Source organism: Myripristis murdjan, chromosome 14, assembly GCF_902150065.1.
Source record: "Myripristis murdjan chromosome 14, fMyrMur1.1, whole genome shotgun sequence".
Classification (NCBI taxonomy): domain Eukaryota; kingdom Metazoa; phylum Chordata; class Actinopteri; order Holocentriformes; family Holocentridae; genus Myripristis; species Myripristis murdjan.
This window is the reverse complement of record NC_043993.1, coordinates 20301171-20322672: the sequence shown is the minus strand read 5'-3', so window position 1 is coordinate 20322672 and position 21502 is coordinate 20301171. Positions and strand designations below refer to the sequence as shown.

Genomic DNA, 21502 nt, shown 5'->3' with positions numbered 1-21502 from the left:
TGCGCAGTGGCGGGGTGCGTTCCAGATGGAGTACACTGTGCTCCGTGGCTGCGCAGGGAAGCGGTGTGTCTTAAAGGCACAGCGAGACACTTACCTGAACGGATAAATTTGGGGGTAGATTTTTTTTTTTTTTTTCATGGTTTCGTTTTGTGGTTGAAAACCCACCACTTGATCCAGATGAGCCATGGTCCTCTTTCACACGTTTGCATATGCACCATTTCTTATTTCTGCATTTATTGTTGTAATATTTTGAATGATTAATGCACAATTTTATATTTCTTATAATTTAACTGCAACTGCAACTTGCCCAGTTTCTCCTCAATAAAGGATTTCTGAATCTGATTCTGATTCTGACTTAAACCGAGCTGATTGAGAATGTGTATTTATGCCTTTTATTAACTACACCTATTGTGGGGCCAATATCAAGATCCCTTATGTCGGTTTTATTTTCACAGTCAATATGAGTCTTTTACACCATTAAAACGTTTCATGTATAATGAAATGAATGCATCATCAGGTTACACACTATGATGTACTGTCTGAATAACTACATGCTATAGTAAAATATTTTTCCACACCTTCACAGGTAGATGGAAAATTATCATACATCGTAATGCAAAATATAGTTAGATATTTGCAGATTTTACCAATGTCAGGTTACTTCAGTGTCCTGACATTTGCAGCATGTCCTTCCCCTCCCTCTCTCTTCCATCTTACCAGTCTGTGTCCCAGTCATTTTTTACAACTAATCAGAGAAGCTGCTGAATAATTCCAAAACTACATTGCACCGACTTCCTTCAGTTTGCTCTCCTCATGATTTGTTGTAGTCCTTTCATAACAAGTCAGCTTAGAGGGTTAGTGGCAGAAATGTTCACTTTCTGCAGGGGGAAATATTCCTCCTACTTTGATTTTACTGAACAGAAGAGTATCAGGAACATTGGACATCAGTGACACTGGGTTCCCCTCATCAATCACAGGGCAGGTGCACAGCAAAGGCAATTGATTCATCCCAACTTTTGACGGTGACAGTACATAGTCACTTCTGGAGTTGCAATAAATAATATAACGGACTAACTTTTGAAATTAGCATTAACATGTTGCTTTTTGAGTAATAAATCAAATCAAAAATATGAAATCCATTAAACTACTACACTAATCAGCAGCAGGGTGACAGTGTTTCAAGCACCAGGTTGCAATCACCTTGACGCTTTAAGTCACATTCACAAAAACAATAAACATTACAGTGTTTGCTCCTACTTGTGCAAAAACCCACTGACCTGAAACTTACCTCATTCAAAACGTACAGCTACTACTACTACTATAACTAATAATATGATAATGATAAAAATGATAAAACAGTGAAATTTAATAATGATGTTCATTATTGTTGTATTACATTTTCATATATTTTAGTGCTCCTTCCAAAAACATAGCTTGTCCATGCAGTTTCCAGGCCTAATGTAACAGTCGTCTGGTGCTTTGGGGAGAAAAAATGCCATTTCTTGTATTATTTTTGCATTTTACATCATCGTGCCCATCCCATATTGTGTTATGAATCATGTAGGGACAGATAAAACCCAGTGAGAAGAATCCACGGTCAATAGTGTCACATGCTCTGTGATTTGATGAAAGGTTCTATTTGTGCAGCCTGATGTGTATAGCTCCCTAATCAAAGACTTATATTTCTGTGACAACTAAAATAAATTACTCCATTACAACCACCCACCTGCCCTCTCCACAGTATTGATACCATTTTATTACTGGAGAGAGACAGATGGACACCCATAAAGATTGCAGAAAGTTGAGGGAATGCTTGAGAATGTGTTCACGTTGCCATGTAATGTCACATCAAGTTATAACATGTGCAGAAGTAATAATATGAGACGGAGACACACTGTGATTAGCAGAAATTACTGCTGAACTATACGGACATTTCGGAAATGAGGCATCATGAAGGATAACTCAGTGGCCAGTGAATTCTAGTCTTGGTTCCAGTCCAGGCTGGGTTTATTATAATGCTCCAGCCAAATGAGGCCTGCAAGCCTCACTTCCCCCCATCACCAAGTAAAAAGGGGGAGAGCTCCGTCTGAAAGCCCAATCACACACAGCGCTGTGAGTTCAGCAGGTGGGGAAGTAGCAGCAGCAGGCTCCATCAGGCAATAATACAAAGTTAATGATGCAGAATGGTGTCTTTCTCCATACCAAAGAAGATGTCAATACAGGATGTTTAAGAACGCTGTTCCTAATTACGCTTTTTAAATTCACCACTGACGTGATTGATGATTTCAAAGGGAGGCATTATTGATCCACTTCACAGACAAGTCCTATCGATTGCAAGTCTAGAATGAATAAAAGTTTTTTCTTTCTCTCCCCCACTGAGAGAAAGATTGTACAATCAGAGCATCAACGTGAACTATATGGGTAGTTTAGGGGCTAAATCACTCACTTTTTTTTTTTTTTTAAAGCAGTCTGATCAAGGCCTTATAGAGCAGTGGTTCTGAAAGTGGGGTTCGGGACACCTTGAGGGACCTTGAGGGTGTCACTGCCAGACACTCATATCTCAATGGCATCTCATTTATCAGACAGAACAAGGAGGAAGTTTATCAACCCAGTCATTAACTTGTTGGATCTTCACAAACAGCCAGTCTGTGTTGGGGCTCTGATTATGAAAAGTTTGAGTAAGCTGTGCAGCATCGTGCAACTCACTGCAATCATCACTGATGGACTGATAGATGATCAAATTTATTTTGTTTGTTTTTTTTTGTCAGTATTCCCTATAGACATGCCTCATGTCTCATGCTTATTATTTCATGAACTGTGTTATTCCTCCTGAGCTGTGAGGTTTTCTTGTTAGTTAGAGAAATTGCCTGTTATTGCATATCCAGTCCCGGCCAGTCGTATAACTACTGCAGATAAACAAGAGATGTTGCTGCTGTGAAATTCAATGTGGCGGTGACTCCCTGCCTTGCATCACCTGGTTCAGCAGCAGAAAATTACTGCATATTTAGGGTTCATTGCGGTCTCCATTCATTCACTATAGCTCCTGTCAACGCAATATATTTAATTGCAATTACACAAGATTGATTAGGGATCAATAGCAAACTGAATTGCCAAAGCAGGGAGAGGTTTTCCATCACACCGCACTAAATCTCATTGGCAAGTGCACTTCAACTGGCAAAGTGGGCTACAGCTTATGATTAAATGGTCTGCAGGCGAAGCTTTTTTGTCTTTTTTTTTTTAAGAGGGAGAGCTCTTTCTGAAGGCCAAAGTTAATGCAGTCATAGAGAGAACTCTGATACACTCCCACGTGAAATGGCCATGTGAGGAAAGCCCTGAGGGAGAAAAGGCCTTGAATGAATTTGAGTGTGTGTGCATACGCGTGTGTGTGTGTGTGAGAGAGAGAGAGAGAGAGAGGGAGAGAGAGAGAGAGAGAGGGATAGAGAGAGAGAGAGAGTGTGGGAGGGAGTGAGAGACAGAGAAAGTTCAAACATTACTGATCCTCAAATATCCTTTTGGTTTCTAGTTCAATTGGAATTCTGCAGTAAGTGTCTGCTAAAAGCTCGGTTTTTGTTGCTCTTCCTTTGCTGCAGAGCTTTCAGAGTTAGATGATGACAGATTGTGAGCTACCTGATATCCTTCATCATCCTCCCCAGTGGAGGTGTTTGTTCCGCCCTGAGCAAGTCCTGGAGGACTAACAAACAGCCGGCATGTTTGATGGACTACAGGGAGACATCTGCTCTGCCTGGCTTTACCATAGAGAACGAAAACAACATGTAACAGTAATCAATCAAAACAGAAAATGTGTCCTTTTACTCTGATGATTAGCCTTACAGAGTTTGGTCATCAAGCCGTTCCATCAACTTGTCATGGGGAATTAGTCTTGATGAATTGAAGTGCTGTATGAACATCAGAGCCCAAAATGTTTTGCAGCGTTTTTCTCAGGGTGGCGTGCTGCTTTAAGCGTGGATGCCCGATATATCCTCAACAACGCTGTCACAACTGTGCTCCAGGCACCCTCGGGGATAAGCTGCTGTTCTGTGTACTCAAGGGATGACGGAAAAGAAAAGAGTGTGTGCAACGCAATCTGATTTGTGGTTATAGGTGGCACAGTCCCTCGCAGAGTAATCTGGGGAATATCACCACAGCCAAAGCTCCTGTGAACGCCGTGTTTCTGTTTTAAACTGGGGGTTACTTGTGTCAGCCAGTGGGTTTGGGCATTATGATGAACTGATTTGATTGCATTAGGGATAATATCGGCACATCATCAGTTTGATAAAAGTGTTAAAATGAATATCGGCAAAAAAAAAAAAAAAAAAAAAAAAAAAAAAAGGCAAATTTCACATGACCTAGGTTGAGGTAGTTTTCTTATTTTACCCAGTGAATATGTTCATTTTGAAAAGTATTGTATTTTATGTCTGCATCTGTCAGTGTGCCGTCACAATAAGAGCAGGCATAACAATATGTTAATTCCACTACAGGTGAGACTTGATGTGCTCTGCAATTAGGTGGAAAACATATGTGTATATATCGATTTTGGCATCAGCAATCAGCCAAAAGAGTTGGAACATATTGGCATATAAGCAAAAATCCAATGTTGTGCATCCCTATAGATTCCAGCCATAGCTCTGCACAGAAACAGCTGCTTTACACAGGTCGTCTCCAGACCGGGGCCTCGGGGCCTTTATTGGAGCTGCAGGGGGGGCTCAGCAAAATTATGAGTGATTTAATCTCTCTGTTGTTTTACTCATGGTCAGAGAATGTGTATGATTCACCATTTTCATCAATGTTTTTTTTTTTCCCTCTCCTCTCTGGTATTATATCCCTGTGTCTGCACATACACTTAAGCTGTCATTCTGTTCCAGGTCCACCTGAACGATTTCCCCTCTTCGCTCACTCTACTTACTCTACAAACCCCTCTGTCTTTCTCCTTAGCTCCTATTCTACTTATTTCTCAGCATTTTGCTCTAACACAGTTGTTTTGTGGTGACAAGAGTATTGTGAAGGCTTTAATCTGCAGTGTTTGGTGATGTAGGAACACAAGATTATCTGTCACATAAATGCCTAACATGTAAATGTAAATCATATCAATCAACACCTCAGAGAGAGTTAATTTGAGGCAAAAACCTTATCCAAATGGTGTGTGTGTGTGTGTGTGTGTGTGTGTGTGTGTGTGTGTGTGTGTGTGTGTGTGTGTGTGTGTGTGTGTGTGTGTGTGTTACATTTCCACTTCACTAGGAATTTGGTCAAAGTATGGGGCCACAGCACCAGTTTGTCTATATTTTTAGCTGTTAGACACAGGGCCTTTCTGAGTTTTATTTATTTTATTTTTCTCAGTGAAACATGTCTTATAAAGCAATTTCAGATGTTAATAAATTTTTGCCACACACACAGTCTTGGTAATGACAGTATAGATTCAACAAGAAAAACTCCAGAATCTGTTGCCTTTTTTTGGTTAAGTATTGAAATTGATTAGATTTTAGAGCCATTTATCTTCTTGAAATTTTCAGAACAGGACATTGAGTTGTAGCTGTATGTTCCAGGCCATTCATGCTGTCATGACATTTCCCGCTGTGTCTTGGGAAAGTGTGGGAACCCATGCTGTTTTGGAAAGTTGTGATGAATTTGAAGATAAGCATTCCAACTTGTTTTACCTGGAGTTGTTAGCTGGAAGAGTTTTTAGACGTAATAGGGATGGGAAGAAGTGCTGCCGCCCTAAGGTACCTAGATCTGGGACTAGAGGCACTGTGGGATGCAGTAAGGTCATACTTGAGCTCCTTACTGGATTATATTTAATAGTGTGTTATGTGATGCGCTACATCATGAAGCCTTTCAATGATCTTTTGTTTAAAGAAAAGGAAGGGGATAAAAAGCAACATTAAGTATTTATTGAACCCCCCCCAATTCCTTTGTTAATTTTTGTGCACGTTTTTGCATGACTTTTATGTATGTACACTGAATATAATGAATGTGTTTAGTTTCCAGGCTGTAAAATAAATAAATAAATAAATAAATAAATAAAGAGGAATCTATGTTGTTATGAGTGTTTTGAGTTTACACGTTGAAAAATTAAAAACTAAAGGGCTCTGGCACATGTGCCGTCAACGTGGTGATTTCCTTATCGGTCGCTAGAGGGCGCTAGAGCCCCGGCTTCGATCCAAACCTCCTGTGTTGGTCGCTCTTGTGAAGAAGAGACGCTTCTCTTTGGTCAAAGCGGCATGGCCTCGTCCTGTGAGCAACGTGAATGTAAACATGCAGGCCACGGTGACCTCGTAATTGAAAAATACAGTATTTTTAGTTAAACTAGTTTCTCTGATCAGACTTCGTTATGGCTTACCGAGTGTGCGGACGGATTTTGAGGCGGTGCGCCGTCGTCCTCTCCAGAGAGACTGTCGTGTCTGCCCGACGTGAAAATGCGTCATGGTTTCTGTCAGCGGGTCGGTTCGCTTTATTAGCGTTTGTTTAAGCTCCTTATCAGCACTCAGACATGTTAGACTTCATGTAACTTACAGATATAGCCATTTTTTTAAAACGGTGGATAAACCGTGCATTATAAGGGAACACACCCTCCAGGATCAACAAAAGCATTTCTGCCTCTCCAAGTGTTTCTGGTTATGCTTTTTCCTCTTAACAGATCTTATTTCCACTTAGACCAGTTTGAGGCTCCTTATTATGCTTTATTAGTGTGACTCTAGCTCCTAAAGATGTGTGTCAGACTGGTAAGGTGTGTAAACTTGAGTTAAGGTGTGTTCACCCACCACCCCCAAAGCATCCTTGCATTTAGCTCTCCTCTTGGCCTGTGAGTGTATTGTTAATGATAGTCAGTGTCTCTGATCTGTCGAGTGATGAACTTGGTTTTGAGAAGATGTATGAATGGCCTTGAATAGCCTGAACAGCGCCCAGTGCTTTTGTGTGTAAAGTATCTACTGTAAAACATTGTTACTCTGACGCCCACATTGGCTCCTGCCTCAGTCGTACTAGTTGGTTCTGTGATTAATTTATTAACGGGTGTGTGACATCGACCACCACCCCATTGCACCATATGACTGTGTCAGCAGCTCAGAAAATATCCTGTGGGACGTTGCGCTTACATTAACATCCGAGCACGCAAGCAAGCAAAAATCAGTCAATTACCTTGCAGCCCCGCTGGCAGTGAAGTGATGGAGATGTTGATGTCTTTACAGGAAGTGCTGCCTGCAGCCGGTGGAGGAATGGATTCAGCTTTGCTCCCGCCTGCTTTATTACATCGGATGCATTCCTGAGTCGACTGACGAGGGGCAAGGCAGCAGAGACAGATGGCAGCCTTTATCGCCACCCAGCCTCCGTTCCACCTGACAGCGGTAATCAAACCCCTGCCTCAGAGGTTTACGTCCAACAATTAATCTGATTGTTTTGGCCCGGCGTTTTTCCCCCCCAAATGCCGCAGATGCTGTGGTCTTTCATGCCGGTGTTTGAACATCTTGCTCCCTTTTATGGATGCGGTGTTGACTTTAATCTTCTCCTTTTTGATTCTTGTCATCATCGTTTTGTTTCAGGAGAACAACTGTCGCTATTAATGCAAGATCCAGATCAGCCTGAGAACTCAAAGGTATTGAAAGTGGCCATAATAGGTGCTCCAAATGCAGGAAAGTCCACGTTGTCTAACCAGCTCCTTGGGTCAAAGGTACTTCATCTCTCTTAACTTCCTCAAACGTACACTCAGCAATATGTGTGTCTTCACTCAGGGGAATTTTCACTTTGTCATGGCGGTGATTTGTTTTTTCTTAAAGGTGTTTGCAGTGTCCAAGAAAGTCCACACTACCCGGTCACGCTCCCTTGGTGTCCTAACAGAGGATGACACACAGATAGTAAGGACTTTCCTGTGTCTCTGTCTGTGTGTTAATATAATAACATGTGAATAATTCCTTACAAAAGCCATGCTTAAATCACTCTGTATGTATCTGTTTGTCTCTGTAGATTTTACTCGACACCCCTGGTCTCACCACTCCATCAAAAGTCAAAAGGTGATTTCTTAGTTCTGCAGTTTTATTTGGAAATATTTTGCTTGCTAGTAGTCGTAAAATGATAACGAGGCCGTTTTTGTTCACAGACACCAACTGGAGAAGTCTTTGCTGGTGGATCCCTGGAGCACAGTCAAGGAAGCGGACCTGAGTAAGATATGAACTCACTTTCAGTCACTTGTATTTGTTGAACCTGAACTTCAGCTTCCTTTGTCATGTAAGAGAGCGTTCAGGGACGACTCGCTCTCATGGCTTATAATGACCGCTGTGGTCGTTTCCAGTGGTGGTCATGGTGGATGTGGCAGAGAGGTGGACGTGCGACAGGCTTGACTTCGAGGTGCTCAAATGCCTGGCCCAGCACCCTGACATCCCTGCAGTCTTGGTCCTCAACAAGGTATTCCTCCCAAGCATATACAGTAATTTACATTTTCATCGCCAGCAGCAGCTCAGCAGGTATAATTTTGTAATTTTATAATTTTAAACTGAGATCTGACATGTTTTTCATGTTTCAAAACCCATTCACCATATGCAGGAGGTGCTGTAGAAATCCCTGGTCGTTAGGAAACTGAGCTTGGATGTTGGTAGAGATGAGGCTGAGCGAGAGATTATATATGTGTTTGTTGGGTTATCATGGAGGCATGTCCTGTGATAGATCTTCTTTATAAGTAGACCTATAGCAGCTTTAGAAGATCCAAAGGTAACAGTTCACCCAAAATACCAAAAAAATATCCCACTTACTCCAGTGTATTTTAAAACCCAGATAGCTTCTTTATTATTTGGTGCTTTCCAGTCTGTCTCCTGACGCCCCAATGCACTGGAGTTGGGCAGGTTTGTAGAACCTGTAGAAATGTAGAACATGTGCTCTCACCACATCAAACACGCTGAAGGTTTTCTTGAATGTTTAAAACACTGGCTTCAGTGAGGTGCCTGCATGAAAATCCCAGTCACATATTTGCTGCCTCACCCAGCCTCGTCTTCGTCTGTGTTTCAGGTGGACCAGGTGAAGAATAAGAACAAGCTGCTGGAGCTCACAGCGGTGTTGACATGTGGAGTGGTGAACGGATGCAGAATGCGGGTCAGGCCAGTGATCAAGCCTCCTTGGGCTGAAAAGAGGCCAGTCCAGGCAGTAGGACCTCCAGAGTTATCATCATCGCCTGAGCAGGACAGCACAGGGCTCGAGGACGGCGCTGAGACAAAGTCTGTGCTGAGCAAGGAGCAGCTGAAGGCCCTGAGGAACCAGCAGGGCTGGCCTCACTTCAAGGACGTCTTCATGCTCTCCTCTGTGGACCGGGAGGACGTGGAGACACTGAAGGTACAAGTTAGCAGATGATCACAGCAAAATTGATTTAGTCAATGAATTTGAAATTATTAGAATCTGAATAAGAATCAGAAATACTTTATTGATTATCATGGAGAAATCTGGTCAGTTGAAGTTGCTCAAATCCCCAAGAGTAGAATATATATAAGCATACGTTAAATTATAAGAAATGAAAAAATAATATAAAAATATGTGCATTAAAAAGTATGTGAATTATGAAGAAATATGTGCATTAATCCTACAATAATATTACAACAATATACACAGACATAAGAAATGATTATATGTACAAAATTTACCTATATACACAGGGGTATTGCACTATTGAATGACTGTAAAGCTCTACAGGTATTAAAATATTGCACAGTTATGTTTTGGCCCGATGTGTAAAATGAATTGGCGAAATCACGATTCAGATGTAATGTGGCAGCAGATTGTTTCCCGTCAAACAAACGCCAATTTGCTCAGCATTGTCATTCCTTCACACACATTCCTAGTATGTTACTTACTGGGAATGTTACTTAGTGTGCTTGAATATCTTGAAAGGCGCTTTTAAAGTCATTTTTACTCAAACCGACCCAGGTGGCAGCACAACACAGGGAAGCAGTAATCCCGATCACTTACCTTCCATATTTATCGCAGAGCCAGCATACAGCTTTTGACAGTGTGCAATTAAAGAGGGCAGTGTCACTTAAACATTAATTGGAGACGCTCGTCACGGCTCAAGGAATCTTCAGATTTCATTAGAAATTTTGTAAGTGTCACTCGTTGACGATTAATCCATTAATTCGCTCTGCAGTGTTTCCCCTGCTGCATCTGCCTCCAGCAATCTGGGAAACAATTTAACGGTTAGTGTAATAGAACGACACATATGTCTCGGGTAATGATGGATGCCTCCGTGGTCTAATTAGAAATAGAAACATAACGTGTTTGTTGCACTCATTTTGTCGACCGTTAAGTCTTTTTCAGGCAAGATTATTCTCAAAGCTCTAATGGATTTGTTGTGTGTTGGCTCTACACTAATATGGTTTATAATCAATCATCTCCCTCTCTGCATGAGCTTCCCTTATATATATTTGTGACTGTTGTTTGCTTTTTGCTGCTGAGCTGCAAACATCTGCCTTTAAAACCACCTGCAGATAGATTTCTTGTGCTGCTTTTATTCTGTCGTTGATAGATTAGCAAACTAGCAATCTCACCAAAGCTTTTTGCACAATTGTTTACACTATATATGATGTGCCCCTTGTTAAGAAACAGCATCATTTGCAACAAAATTTTCTTGCCTGAATTATATTTTTTCCCTTATCTATATATCTCCCCCCAGCACATTACCAAGAAACAAAATCTTAAAACATTTCACCTTTTTTGAGTTAATATAATAGTAAATATCATAATAATTGGTGTTCTAGTTTGTTTGCAACTACTTGTTTTACTCTGGGGTTTTGTTCTTGGATAAATTGAAAAAAAAAACATTTTAAAAAAATGTTAGAATAGATAAATTGTTTTTTCCCCACAAAATCTTGTTTTTGTCTCAGCTTCAGTTTTAGTTTATGATAATGTTCTTGGTCTTCTCTGCTCTCTCAGAGGTATTTGTTGGTTGCGGCCAAACCAGGAGCGTGGCAGTACCACAGCGAGGTCCTGACCGACCAGACTCCACAGGACGTCTGCGCCAACATCGTCCGGGAGAAGCTTCTGGAGTATCTGCCCCAAGAAGTTCCCTACACGCTGACACAGGTGACGCAGTAAAATAGTTTGGTCGCTCGTCAGGAAAATGGCTAGCTTACATTCCACACATATACTGAGTTTTTACACTTTGATGTCTGATTTTCTTTCTGTGAATGAATTCTGAGATACAGAGAGAGGGAGAGAGATGCTCCTGGTCAGCAGCTGATCTCATATCTCCTCTTCCACTGTGACTCATTTCTCGATAACTCAATAGTTTTAATCAACAGCTGTTCAAATTATTCCAAACTTAATTTCCTCTTGATGAATCAATACGGTGTTAACATTTTAATGTCTTTGTTTTCAGTCTGTTGAACTCTGGCAAGATGGAGAAAATGGGGAGCTCGATATATCTGTGAAACTTTATGCCAAGAAAGACACTCACATGGTAAGTGTTTACTACACAAGTACAGTTTTTTTTTTTCTTCTTAATTTCTGATGCAGATGAGTTTAACACACTGTATATACATTACTCAGTTGCAGAGGTGGGCTTTATATTTTGTTAATTTACTTGTCTGTGTTGCCTTAAATGTCTGACATACAAATTTTCAGTAGCATCCATCACGGAGAGCAGAGGTTCCAAAAACTTCAACTGTCAGAGTTGAGCTGATTGGCAGCAAAAACAACATGAAAAGCTCTGTTTCAAATTCTCAAAGGCTTTGTGCAGCGTAATCCAATTCTTAACTCTCCATTTATGTGATCATTATGTCCTGAACCAGTGAACTCTCGCTACCATGTTTGGAAACTTTATTTTTCATGAGTCATGTGATTAAAACCTTTTGGTGGGACATTGAAAACAGTTTCTGGTCAGTAAAAAAAAGTACTAATTGAAGTATTCCTTTAATCAGAGTGGGGTGACATTTTATTGCCTCAGCTTGAAATCATTCATGTATTTAAATTAACTTGACTGGGTTAGCTTGAGTACAGCTGATCATTTAGATCTTTATTACTTTGGGCAGCTGATATCGGTGGATTCCCTGCTGTGTTTGCTGCCTTTGCTTACACATTTCAATTGAGGACACCGAGCAGGAGGGATTGGAGCTTTGCCATGTCTCATTTGTTGTCATCTCAAGTAGGTTGATGAAGGTGTTTCCCCAGTCAAAAGTGCAGATCTCCACCAGTGGTATCTACCCTTCTCTGGTGGTCAGACTTGGGTGACAAACTGCCCCTTTTGTCGCCGTCCGGTAGAATGGAAAATATGGAGGCACTGCCTGGGCATCTCCACTTTTCCAGGGATTGGACTTAGGTGAAAACCAGCTGAGGAGTACTCAGTTTTGTTATAAAACAGGTGTTTCCAAGATTTTGAAGCACCCCAGTCACGAGAGGTTAGAAAAATATGAACCTGATAGGTCCAGGCGTATGCCAGATTAGCTGCAGACAGATACACAGACAGACACACGACCAAACACAAAACCCCCTCCAGGCTACCGGCTGGCAGAGATAATAAATCTGCTATGAAGTGAACGAGGTGTAAAGTCACAAGTGTGCCGCTCATATAACTTGGCTGGTAGCCCCAGCAGGAACATGACTTGAAGTTTTGAGACAAGGAATCTAAATCTGTGTTTCTGGAAATGACACCCATACCAACATGGGCCTCTGGTATTTATTAGCCATTTCCCTCATATCTCAAAACCCCATTTGGGACCACAAGCCTCTTTTCCTGTATGGTAACCTGTAAATATTTGAGCAGCCTTTCTAAACCATGCATATTTGATGTCAAAAAATATTTGGAGCTAAATCGTGCAGTGCTGTTTCATGGTCAATGAACTTTTACATTCAATTCAAGAGTGATGGCAGCACACAAAACTTCTTGAGTTTGGCTGTTAGGGAAGTTCAAACTTGAAGGAAGACTAGATACCTGTCCTGTGACCTGAAAGCTGTGCGGCTGAAAATAAATCTGTATTTAGGAACCAATTTTAGTCCATTTTTTAATTTGGTGTTGACATTTTTCTGTTCAAAATGCCTATCATCACATAATTCTCAGTCTATATAAAGTATGTTATATATTCATTTATTTATTTATTTTGTTTATATACAGCATTATAAATATCATCTGAACTATTTCATCATTTCAAGGATTTATCGTTGTTGAGTGTTTTTTTAACATCTGGGAGCACTGACATTGTGAGGCTTGTTGAGTCACTGATAGCATTATTTAATCTGTCATTCTTTTACTCAAACACACACACACACTCAGAGTCACATACACACATATTCACTTTCTCAGCTGAGTTCACCATTGACTTTGTTGGTAGTTCTAAATATTATACTAAGGATTACCTGTGGATGGTGAAAAGGCCTGTAAAAGTCTAAATGTAAGGAATGAAAAACTGTTAATGTCCTGAATTTGTTCATTTCAGTTACGTTTTGATGCAAATATAAAATCAGATAGTCAGCAAGGGCAAACCTAAATATTGAAAATATTTTAAATATTTATTTATTTATTTTTATTTCATGACTTCATTTTCACTAACACTTGGTCACATTAAGGTTGAGCCACATACTGTACACATCTGTTCTTGATGCATTCTGCAAAACTGCTGAGGATCAATTGAAGCGAGGACCTTTTAGACTCAGCTGACAAAAAGTAGTCATGTAAATTGTCAGTGAGCTGGGCCGACGATGTGAGCCATGTAGACTCAGCCATCAAATGTGTGCTTATTTAGTTTAATTAACGTGCAGGGTTGCCACTGCGCTCTTACCCTCCTGGTGCGCAGTCCAAGCGAATATCACAGAAAACAAAAAAGTTGTGGGTCACACACAGGTCTGTCCATCAGCTAGTGAAATCTTTTATTCAGGCTTTATCAAGCATTTGCACAACAGAGCGCTTTCAGCCATCCGGCCTTCATCAGTGTGAATTACAAGACGGTGCCTGCACTGATTTATCAGCTGTAGTGCAGAACAGGTGTGTTAAATTAGCTACTCATCTCTGTCATCCATCCTAGAGTGGCAAGGCGGTACAAGCCCCACACAACATGTCCAAAAAACCAACAACACAACAAACATTACAACACTGTATACATCCATAGTGGGCCAATTATTATTTAATTTAGTCAGTCCTCACTTCAGTCACGGTGCACCTATGAACATTATTAAATAATTTCATTATGTCTTTTTCCTTTTACTGTCCATTTATAGTTGCATAACTTTCAGCACTACTATTCTGCATCATGTGTAGTTCGTCTCCTCAAAGCTGCACTCCTCAGATGGGACTGTTTTTGTAAAACAGGAAACACAAGACACTGTTTGCATTAAACAGAACCTCATGTGGCTGTGTCTTCCCCCGGTTCACAGAGAATGGTGATTGGCGCAGCTGGCCAAATGGTGGCACGGATCGCCCGAGAGGCTGGGGAGGACCTGAGCAGAGTCTTTCTGAGGGAGGTGAGGCTCAGACTCTCAGTCAAGTTGAGGAAGTAAAGAAGATGGAGGGATTGAGACTGTTGAAACCTAAACAGGTGTAAACGGATCCTTCTGGATTTGAGACAACCTTCCTCACCGGTTCCCGCAAAGGCCACGGCTGAAGAGGAGAAGTACGGATAAGATCTCATCACGACTGTGAGGTGGAAAATATACACAGCAACAGAGCTCCCATTGAGCCGGTTCCTGTGTAGCTACTGTGAAAGGTTACCAAAACAAAGATGATCATATCGTTACAGGAAGACTGCTCTGAATATTGACTTTTGTGTCCTTGCTGTTCCTGTGACTTAACACAAGTTTAAGACTTCAATTGAAAGATGCTACCTATATGGTATTGTCATTATATTAGTGTCAAACGGTCATGACACATTTTAGTGCCAGAAGAACAGGCAAGGAAATACACACCAAAAGCATCAAGGTGGAAAACTAATAAAATACGACAAAAAGAAAGCAGCTTAATCAAGATGTAGAATTGAGCGTATTGAGACATTATTGCTCTTCAACTGGCAATGATTTACAGAGTCTGTGTCGCTTTTTTCTATCATCAAATGGATATTTTGGCACAAGTTTTAAGGCAGTGTTTGTGGCCGAGGGGGCCGGGCGAGCTGTGAAAAGGTTGATGGTTTATCTTGGGCTCTCAGCGCACTTAACTTGGCGGGAACCTTGTGCTTGCGCGGCCTGTAGATAACTGAAGTGGGACCTGCACAGTCATGTTCACTCAAATGTCCCTGATGTACCATCCAGCCCTATTCCCCGCACTCGCTCTTCACTTTAAGTCTCTTCCACTGCCTTTGAAGTACAGCCATCCCTTTGAGTCTCTCTTTTTTATTCCTCCGCTTTCCTCAGTTTTCTCCCTCTCTGTTTTTTCCTCTCTCTCTCTCTCTCTCTCTCTCTCTCTCTCTCTCTCACACACACTTACAAAGCTGTGCTCTACCCCTAAGGACTGAATTGTCTCCCTAATGGATGGCAAAATGGAGCACTAACCTGATGCTAAAATGGGTCAGATAATGGTGATTAGATTCATTCCTGCTGCCTGTGAGTTAACTCGACGGTTACTCTATCCAGGGCATCTTGATGAATAACCAGCTAGTGGCCTAAAGCAAGGGCGAAGAGAGGGAGAGACGGAGCGGGAGAGGCCGGGCCTTGAATGTCTCACAGAAGCTGTGTCACCCCCTGAGGCTCTCCCTGCTCTCTGCAGTGGCTGCTTCCCCGTGATTAGACGAGCAGTTGCACAGCAAAGATCACCACCGAGACAAGCCAACTGCTGTTTGGAAACGTTACATCTGAAAGTAACCCTTCAAACACAGTATAGTTGCAGCGCTGTCAGCCTACTTCACATGTGTCGTACACCAAATAACAAGTTACTCGTTTGTCTCAGAACAAAAAGATTTATTTCACACATACATCTCACTTACAAATGGGATCAAATTGGAAAAACAGCATGCCCAAAAACCGTCTCAGGGTTAATCTCTCCTTCTCCCGCAGCTCATCAGTAACATGCCAATCCCCGAAGTTGCTTTTCTTTCATCCTTACAGTCCAGATGACATTGAGCAGAGGCCAGAAAACCCTTACCATTACTAAAACTCAGTAATGGTAACGGTTTGATCGCCCCTCTCTGCGGTGTCCAGCTCACGACGGGTAGCTCCGCCTCGCTGTGTGTCTCGCTGACAGGCTCGGAGAGGGAATGAAACCCTGGATAGTACATCATCTATACTGTAGTGTCTCTTTAATGAACTTACAGTATATGATGATATCCTGTCCAGGGCACAAGACCAACATTTTCCAGCGTGCTCCTGTCCTCTCAGTGTCCCTGCAAGACAGAGGTAGAGCAGGCGCATGAACATTTGCACATCATTAGAGACTGCATATTGGTGCTTTGGGTTCTAATACGGTAAAAAATGCTAAATGAAATCAATGTATTTAAATGGATTACTCAAAAAGCTGCTGTTAAATAAAATATCTGCCTATCTTGATGTGTCTGTCTGGATCACAGAGTGTACAAAGGGCAGGCCCTCACCCTGAACCATCAACATGTGGCTGCATGACGCCTCAGTGAAATCCTCCCTGTGTGTACATACTCACCTTTCTGTGTCATTGTCTGTGGTCTTTAGTCATTTACGGCTTGACGGCGCCTTTCTCACATCAGTGTCCTTACTTTATGGCTGGCATGTCTCCATGTCTGGTTCACAGGCTGCTAACAGCTCACAAATGTGCCTCCTGGGCTTGGCACTTAAAGGCCCTCTGGCTCATTAGCATACTGTGATGGCATCTGGGCTGGACCAGAGAGCTAGGGGCTGAACTCTTATCTGCTCCCAACCTGATTGCCTCCATCCAATGATGGCCCACACCCTTATTACACTCTGGTGAGCTGGTGATACATGCATACCTAAAAAAAAAAAAAAAGGGTGTGGGCAATAAAAAAGTGAGGCAGTGAAGACATAATTTTGTTAAGAAAAGTTAATCTTTCATTGTATTTACTTTCAGTGACATTACATAATCCTGCTTACAGGGTGTTAAGCTTTCGCTGTAAAGCAGCTCCGTATCATAGGAGCCCTGCCAAAAAATCCACCAGTTTCACTACTTTGGACTGTGTGAAACGTTTATAATTTGAGATATACAAGCTGAATTGGTGCTTTAATCAATTTGAGTAAAGTGAAACTAGTAGCAATCAACAATATTTACCCCTTGGCCTCAATGAGTTTCACAGCCACAAAATATTTCTGCACAGCTCATGGACACCGTGAGTTTATAGCTTGATAATAAGAAAGCTGTTTCTAGATCATGTATGCCTAAATAGAGTTTGGTGGAAAGAATAATTTACTATGAAATCTCAAATGTTTGAAGTCATTTCTTCAAATTTAGATGAATGTTGGCCTTTGACCTGTTTCAGTTATTTTACGCCCCGTTCAGCAGAGCAGCATTGACGAGGAGCGGGTGTTAAATTAAATGGGGTTTCTCCACTCTCAGTTTTTAGAGTTGGATTAGCTGAAATTCACAATGTGGCGTTAATCTAAATGTTTACATCATTTGTAGTACTTGGGTTTATGCATGGCTGTCCCGTGGATTATAATTTAGTACTTTGATATCATACTTCTTGATGTCATGCGATCAAGCTTACTAAAATAGGTTCATTTCTTTTCATAGGTCTGTCTTTAGTTTCAAAATATGGAGAGCTAAGGTCTATTTTTACTGGTTATGTCACACAGACAGTCCATCAGATTGCTTTAAAATGGACTGACTGGACTGTGAGGGAGCAGGTTCCCCTAGTTTTCCTCAGTCTTTAACCAACTTATAGATAGATTGATAGATGGATAGACCGATGAATAGATAGCTCTTTATTGATCCCTGGAGGGATAAATTACATAGTTGCAGCAGTTGCAATATCACCATAAATAGAAGAACAAGACATAAACGAGGTAATGCTAGAATACTAAAAACCTAAAACTAGAGTGCAATTAGTGCTGATAATTACAATGAAATAAGAAGTTCTTCACTCAGTATGGCACAAGTAAGTAATTAAATGGGTCCTAAAAGGTTTTAGACACTTTTTGAAAAGAAAAGGCTTCCTAGTGTTTAAATGCCAGAAATAATCCTGTTTGTCTCATAAAAGCACATGTATGACCTGTAACATGGAATATGGCGAATGTTACCAAGTCATTGAATGATATTACAGAGTAAAAATATAAAAAAGTAAAAGTGGAAAATCCTTGAGTTACAGTAGTGTTTCCTAATTGACAGTTTTTAAATTTGAACTCAATAATTTCGATATTTATGTCATATGTGAGTTGTGACATTGTTGGGGAGGGACAGCATTAGATGTGACAACGCCGTTACCATAGTAACACACCCCCTGTTTTGGGCGGGGGGCCGGTTCGGGGTGTGAGGGCTCCTGCTGTAGGTACAGATAAAGATGGAGGCAGAACTATCTGGGTGGTTTGGTTTGCCTCCAGCTCTTTATCTGGAGGAGAAATGCTTGCGCTTTTTCTATGAACTTTCAATTGCAGTAAAAGATAAGTGTTTTCTTTTTCTTTTCTTTTTTTTTTTTTAATGGCCAGTTATCCTTTAGTGCTGAAGGTCAGAAAGACGTGCATTTTTGATCAGCTGTATTAGTTTCATAGCACCTAAAAATGCCTTCCTCTAGTTTACTGTTATCCACAGTCAAAACTATGCTCGGTCATGTTTATTATGGCAAGACGTAAAATCCAGGTGAATAATATCAGGAACAATGATTGAAGGTGACTAAAGTCGAGAGTAAGCCACATTCTCACAGTGAGGACTCTAGAAAGTATTTTAACTGCTGATAAGAAACCCCACATGTATAACATATACCGAGACTGTCATAAACATAATAATCACCACCAAATGAAGAGGTGCAGTTCTTTTTATTCAGCCGTGAGCCCTTCAAAAGACCCTGGATAATGTTCACCAAAATCATTTATCTGGTTGTGTCTTCATTTTTAAGGTGGATTTCCATGAGCACAGCTAAACGTTGTTTCCTCTCAAAGCTGTTTAAACTGATGAAATCTTATTTTTAGATTAAATCAGTAGATCTACCTCAAGCTTGACATGGGTCAGACATTTGGCAATGTAATGTGCATCTGGGACAGTCAGATCAGATATTTTTTAGCCTCAAGGGAAGCTTCAGAAGTTAAAGCGTATCTCAGTCATCAATAACCAAGCTTTCTTTGAAATCATAGAAAAAACAACCTCATATCAATCTTTTTTTGTTTCTGAGAAATTGGCACTGGGCTTCTACGAATCCTCCTGTTAGTGTCATGCAAGTCACTGGGAATGGAGGCATTATTCTCAAAATTGCACAGTAATCTTCTCAGACACTTCTATGGCTGTGGAGAGTAAAATGGACTGGCTTGAATGTCATGTTGAGATTAAATGTTTCATTCAAATTCATAACTCGAGCCTGAGGAGAAGTCCAATTAGATGGTAAGATTCCTTTGAAATCCTTTAAAATCTGGGACTGATCAACAGGGCTGAATTTACAATCAAAGTCTTGGACAGCACAATCAATAAACAGCAAGCAGTGGCACATGTACTTGTGTTGCTGAGGTGAATCTAAATTTGAAATAATAACATAGTAAGTGACTCTGAAATGAGCACAGGCTTTAATGTCAGTGTAGACAACTGCAGTCCTTTTTGCATATTAACCCCGTGTCAGGATGCAAAAAATATTAAGCTCCAGTATGACTGTATTTTTTTTTTTTTTTAAATATGTCAAGATTAAATAATAATTCCATGTTTGCTGCTGCTGCTGCTCCCTCTCTTCCACCTGCTGTGCACTGAGAGCTGCTGGGAGTTCATATTTCTCAGTTGTAGTAGAAGTTGTAGAGGTTATAACAGTACTAAGTTTATTTTGCTGTAATGCCATTAAATGTGCATGTTTTGCATTGTGTTTAATAGCACTTAATCCATCGGAGTGCAAGAGATGACAAGACTGCCCTCTTCAGGTTGATCATGAATCCTGCACTGCGTGATGATTCAACCTTTACACGTATGCCACTCGTTTCCCCGTCAGCTGTTCACACACATGCTGCGAGTGTGTGTGTGTGTGTGTGTGTGTGTGTGTGTGTGTGTGTGTGTGTGCTGAGTCTGTTGATTTGCTGGAGACAATATGTCTGGGATATACAAGGATATACAAGCCATACATAACTCTGTGTGTTTGATTGACTCACCAGATAACATCAGACTGGCAGCGATGCTGTGATGACACCCCAGACATTCCAATTTACACCACATTATCTGACTGAAATAGATAGATTAGTTTAATAATCTAGTTTAATTGGGTCAGAGATAAAGTGTTGGAAAGTATTTGGATGCATTTTTCCAGGTTTTATTTTTTTCAGCACAGATCTAAGAAATAGAGTCAAAACAAGTCATAGATAAAAGACTGAATGATAGCTTTCCAGTGGTGATATTTGAAAATTAATATATTTTCCAGTGATAAACAAAGGAATTGATATATCTAACATTTAATACGTCCTTATTGTATAACTGAGTCATTCCCACTGAGCTACTACTAGAGTACCAAACAGATGTCCCTTGTGTCCAGACAGCACAAGAGGTACAAGATTTTTTTTTTTCTTATCCAGGTATGCAGTCCTGTATTCTTTTGCGTTTCTCTCACCACCATCCAGACGCGTGAGCTCAGATTAAGAGCATGTCCAGCTCAGCGGAGGCCCATGCAGCAGGTCACAGGCCAGAGAGGACACATCTGCTCCTGCTGACCCAAAGCCTCTCATCTCCTACTTGGCGGGCCTGCAGCTTTGTTCTGCTGCCAGAAGGGTCAGCCGCTCACACAGCACAAAGACAGAAGCATTTTCAGAGCCATGAGCTGTAACATCGGTGTCAGAGGGTCTCAGCAGGTGAGGCAGGATCAGACTCACAGCATAGTCTCTCCACGATCGATAATGGCCAAAAGGCACCAACCCCTACCACAATGATCTCCCAAGCATTTGGACAGCAACGCCATGCCTGCTGCTTTTGCTTCAAACTTGTCATTTTGGAGGGGAAATTATAAAAAATGTAATGGAAAACAGGTTGAAGGTATATTTTCAACTTATTCTTTGACTAACTACATCTGGTTTATTCATGTATTCCGCTATCTCAAGTATTCTGGTCAGGTTGAAAATGTAATCGGGGAGGTCAGGATTTGTTCATGTGTAGACCTCTCGAGAGCCATTTCTGGGGAGACATTTTTGCATTGTGGTACCTCCCTGCCAGGGCTAATCTATGATGTTCCATGAGAGTATGGATTACATGGTTGGGGTCTGATAATAAGGGTCTGAGTTATCAACTGACTGTCCTGCTGGTGTGTGAAGATACTCAGTCTTTCCTCACTACTATTCCTCCTTTAGTCATATGGATGAATGTCACTGAGATCAACTGGAACAGTTTACAAATACAAATGAAATTTTGCATGTGTGTTGTAAGACATTTTCTTATCTTTCTCTGCATGTATGTGTCCCGGGGGAGGGTCAGTGAAAGCTGCCCAGTCAAATGTAATTTAATTTTCAGTAAGAGAACACAGTGAGG

The 21502-nt window shown here is 41.0% G+C and overlaps 1 protein-coding gene across 1 annotated transcript; it reads left to right on the top strand.

Moving 5' to 3' along the window:
• The first annotated feature begins 6206 nt into the window (after positions 1-6206).
• On the top strand, positions 6207-16858 carry eral1 (Era-like 12S mitochondrial rRNA chaperone 1). Its single transcript, XM_030068085.1, has 11 exons — positions 6207-6434; positions 7182-7337; positions 7533-7660; positions 7767-7844; positions 7954-8000; positions 8087-8148; positions 8279-8391; positions 8989-9309; positions 10900-11049; positions 11345-11425; positions 14332-16858. The coding sequence occupies exons 1-11, from the start codon at positions 6326-6328 to the stop codon at positions 14452-14454; spliced, it is 1368 nt and encodes a 455-aa protein (XP_029923945.1). The 5' UTR covers positions 6207-6325; the 3' UTR covers positions 14455-16858.
• Positions 16859-21502: the final 4644 nt, after the last annotated feature.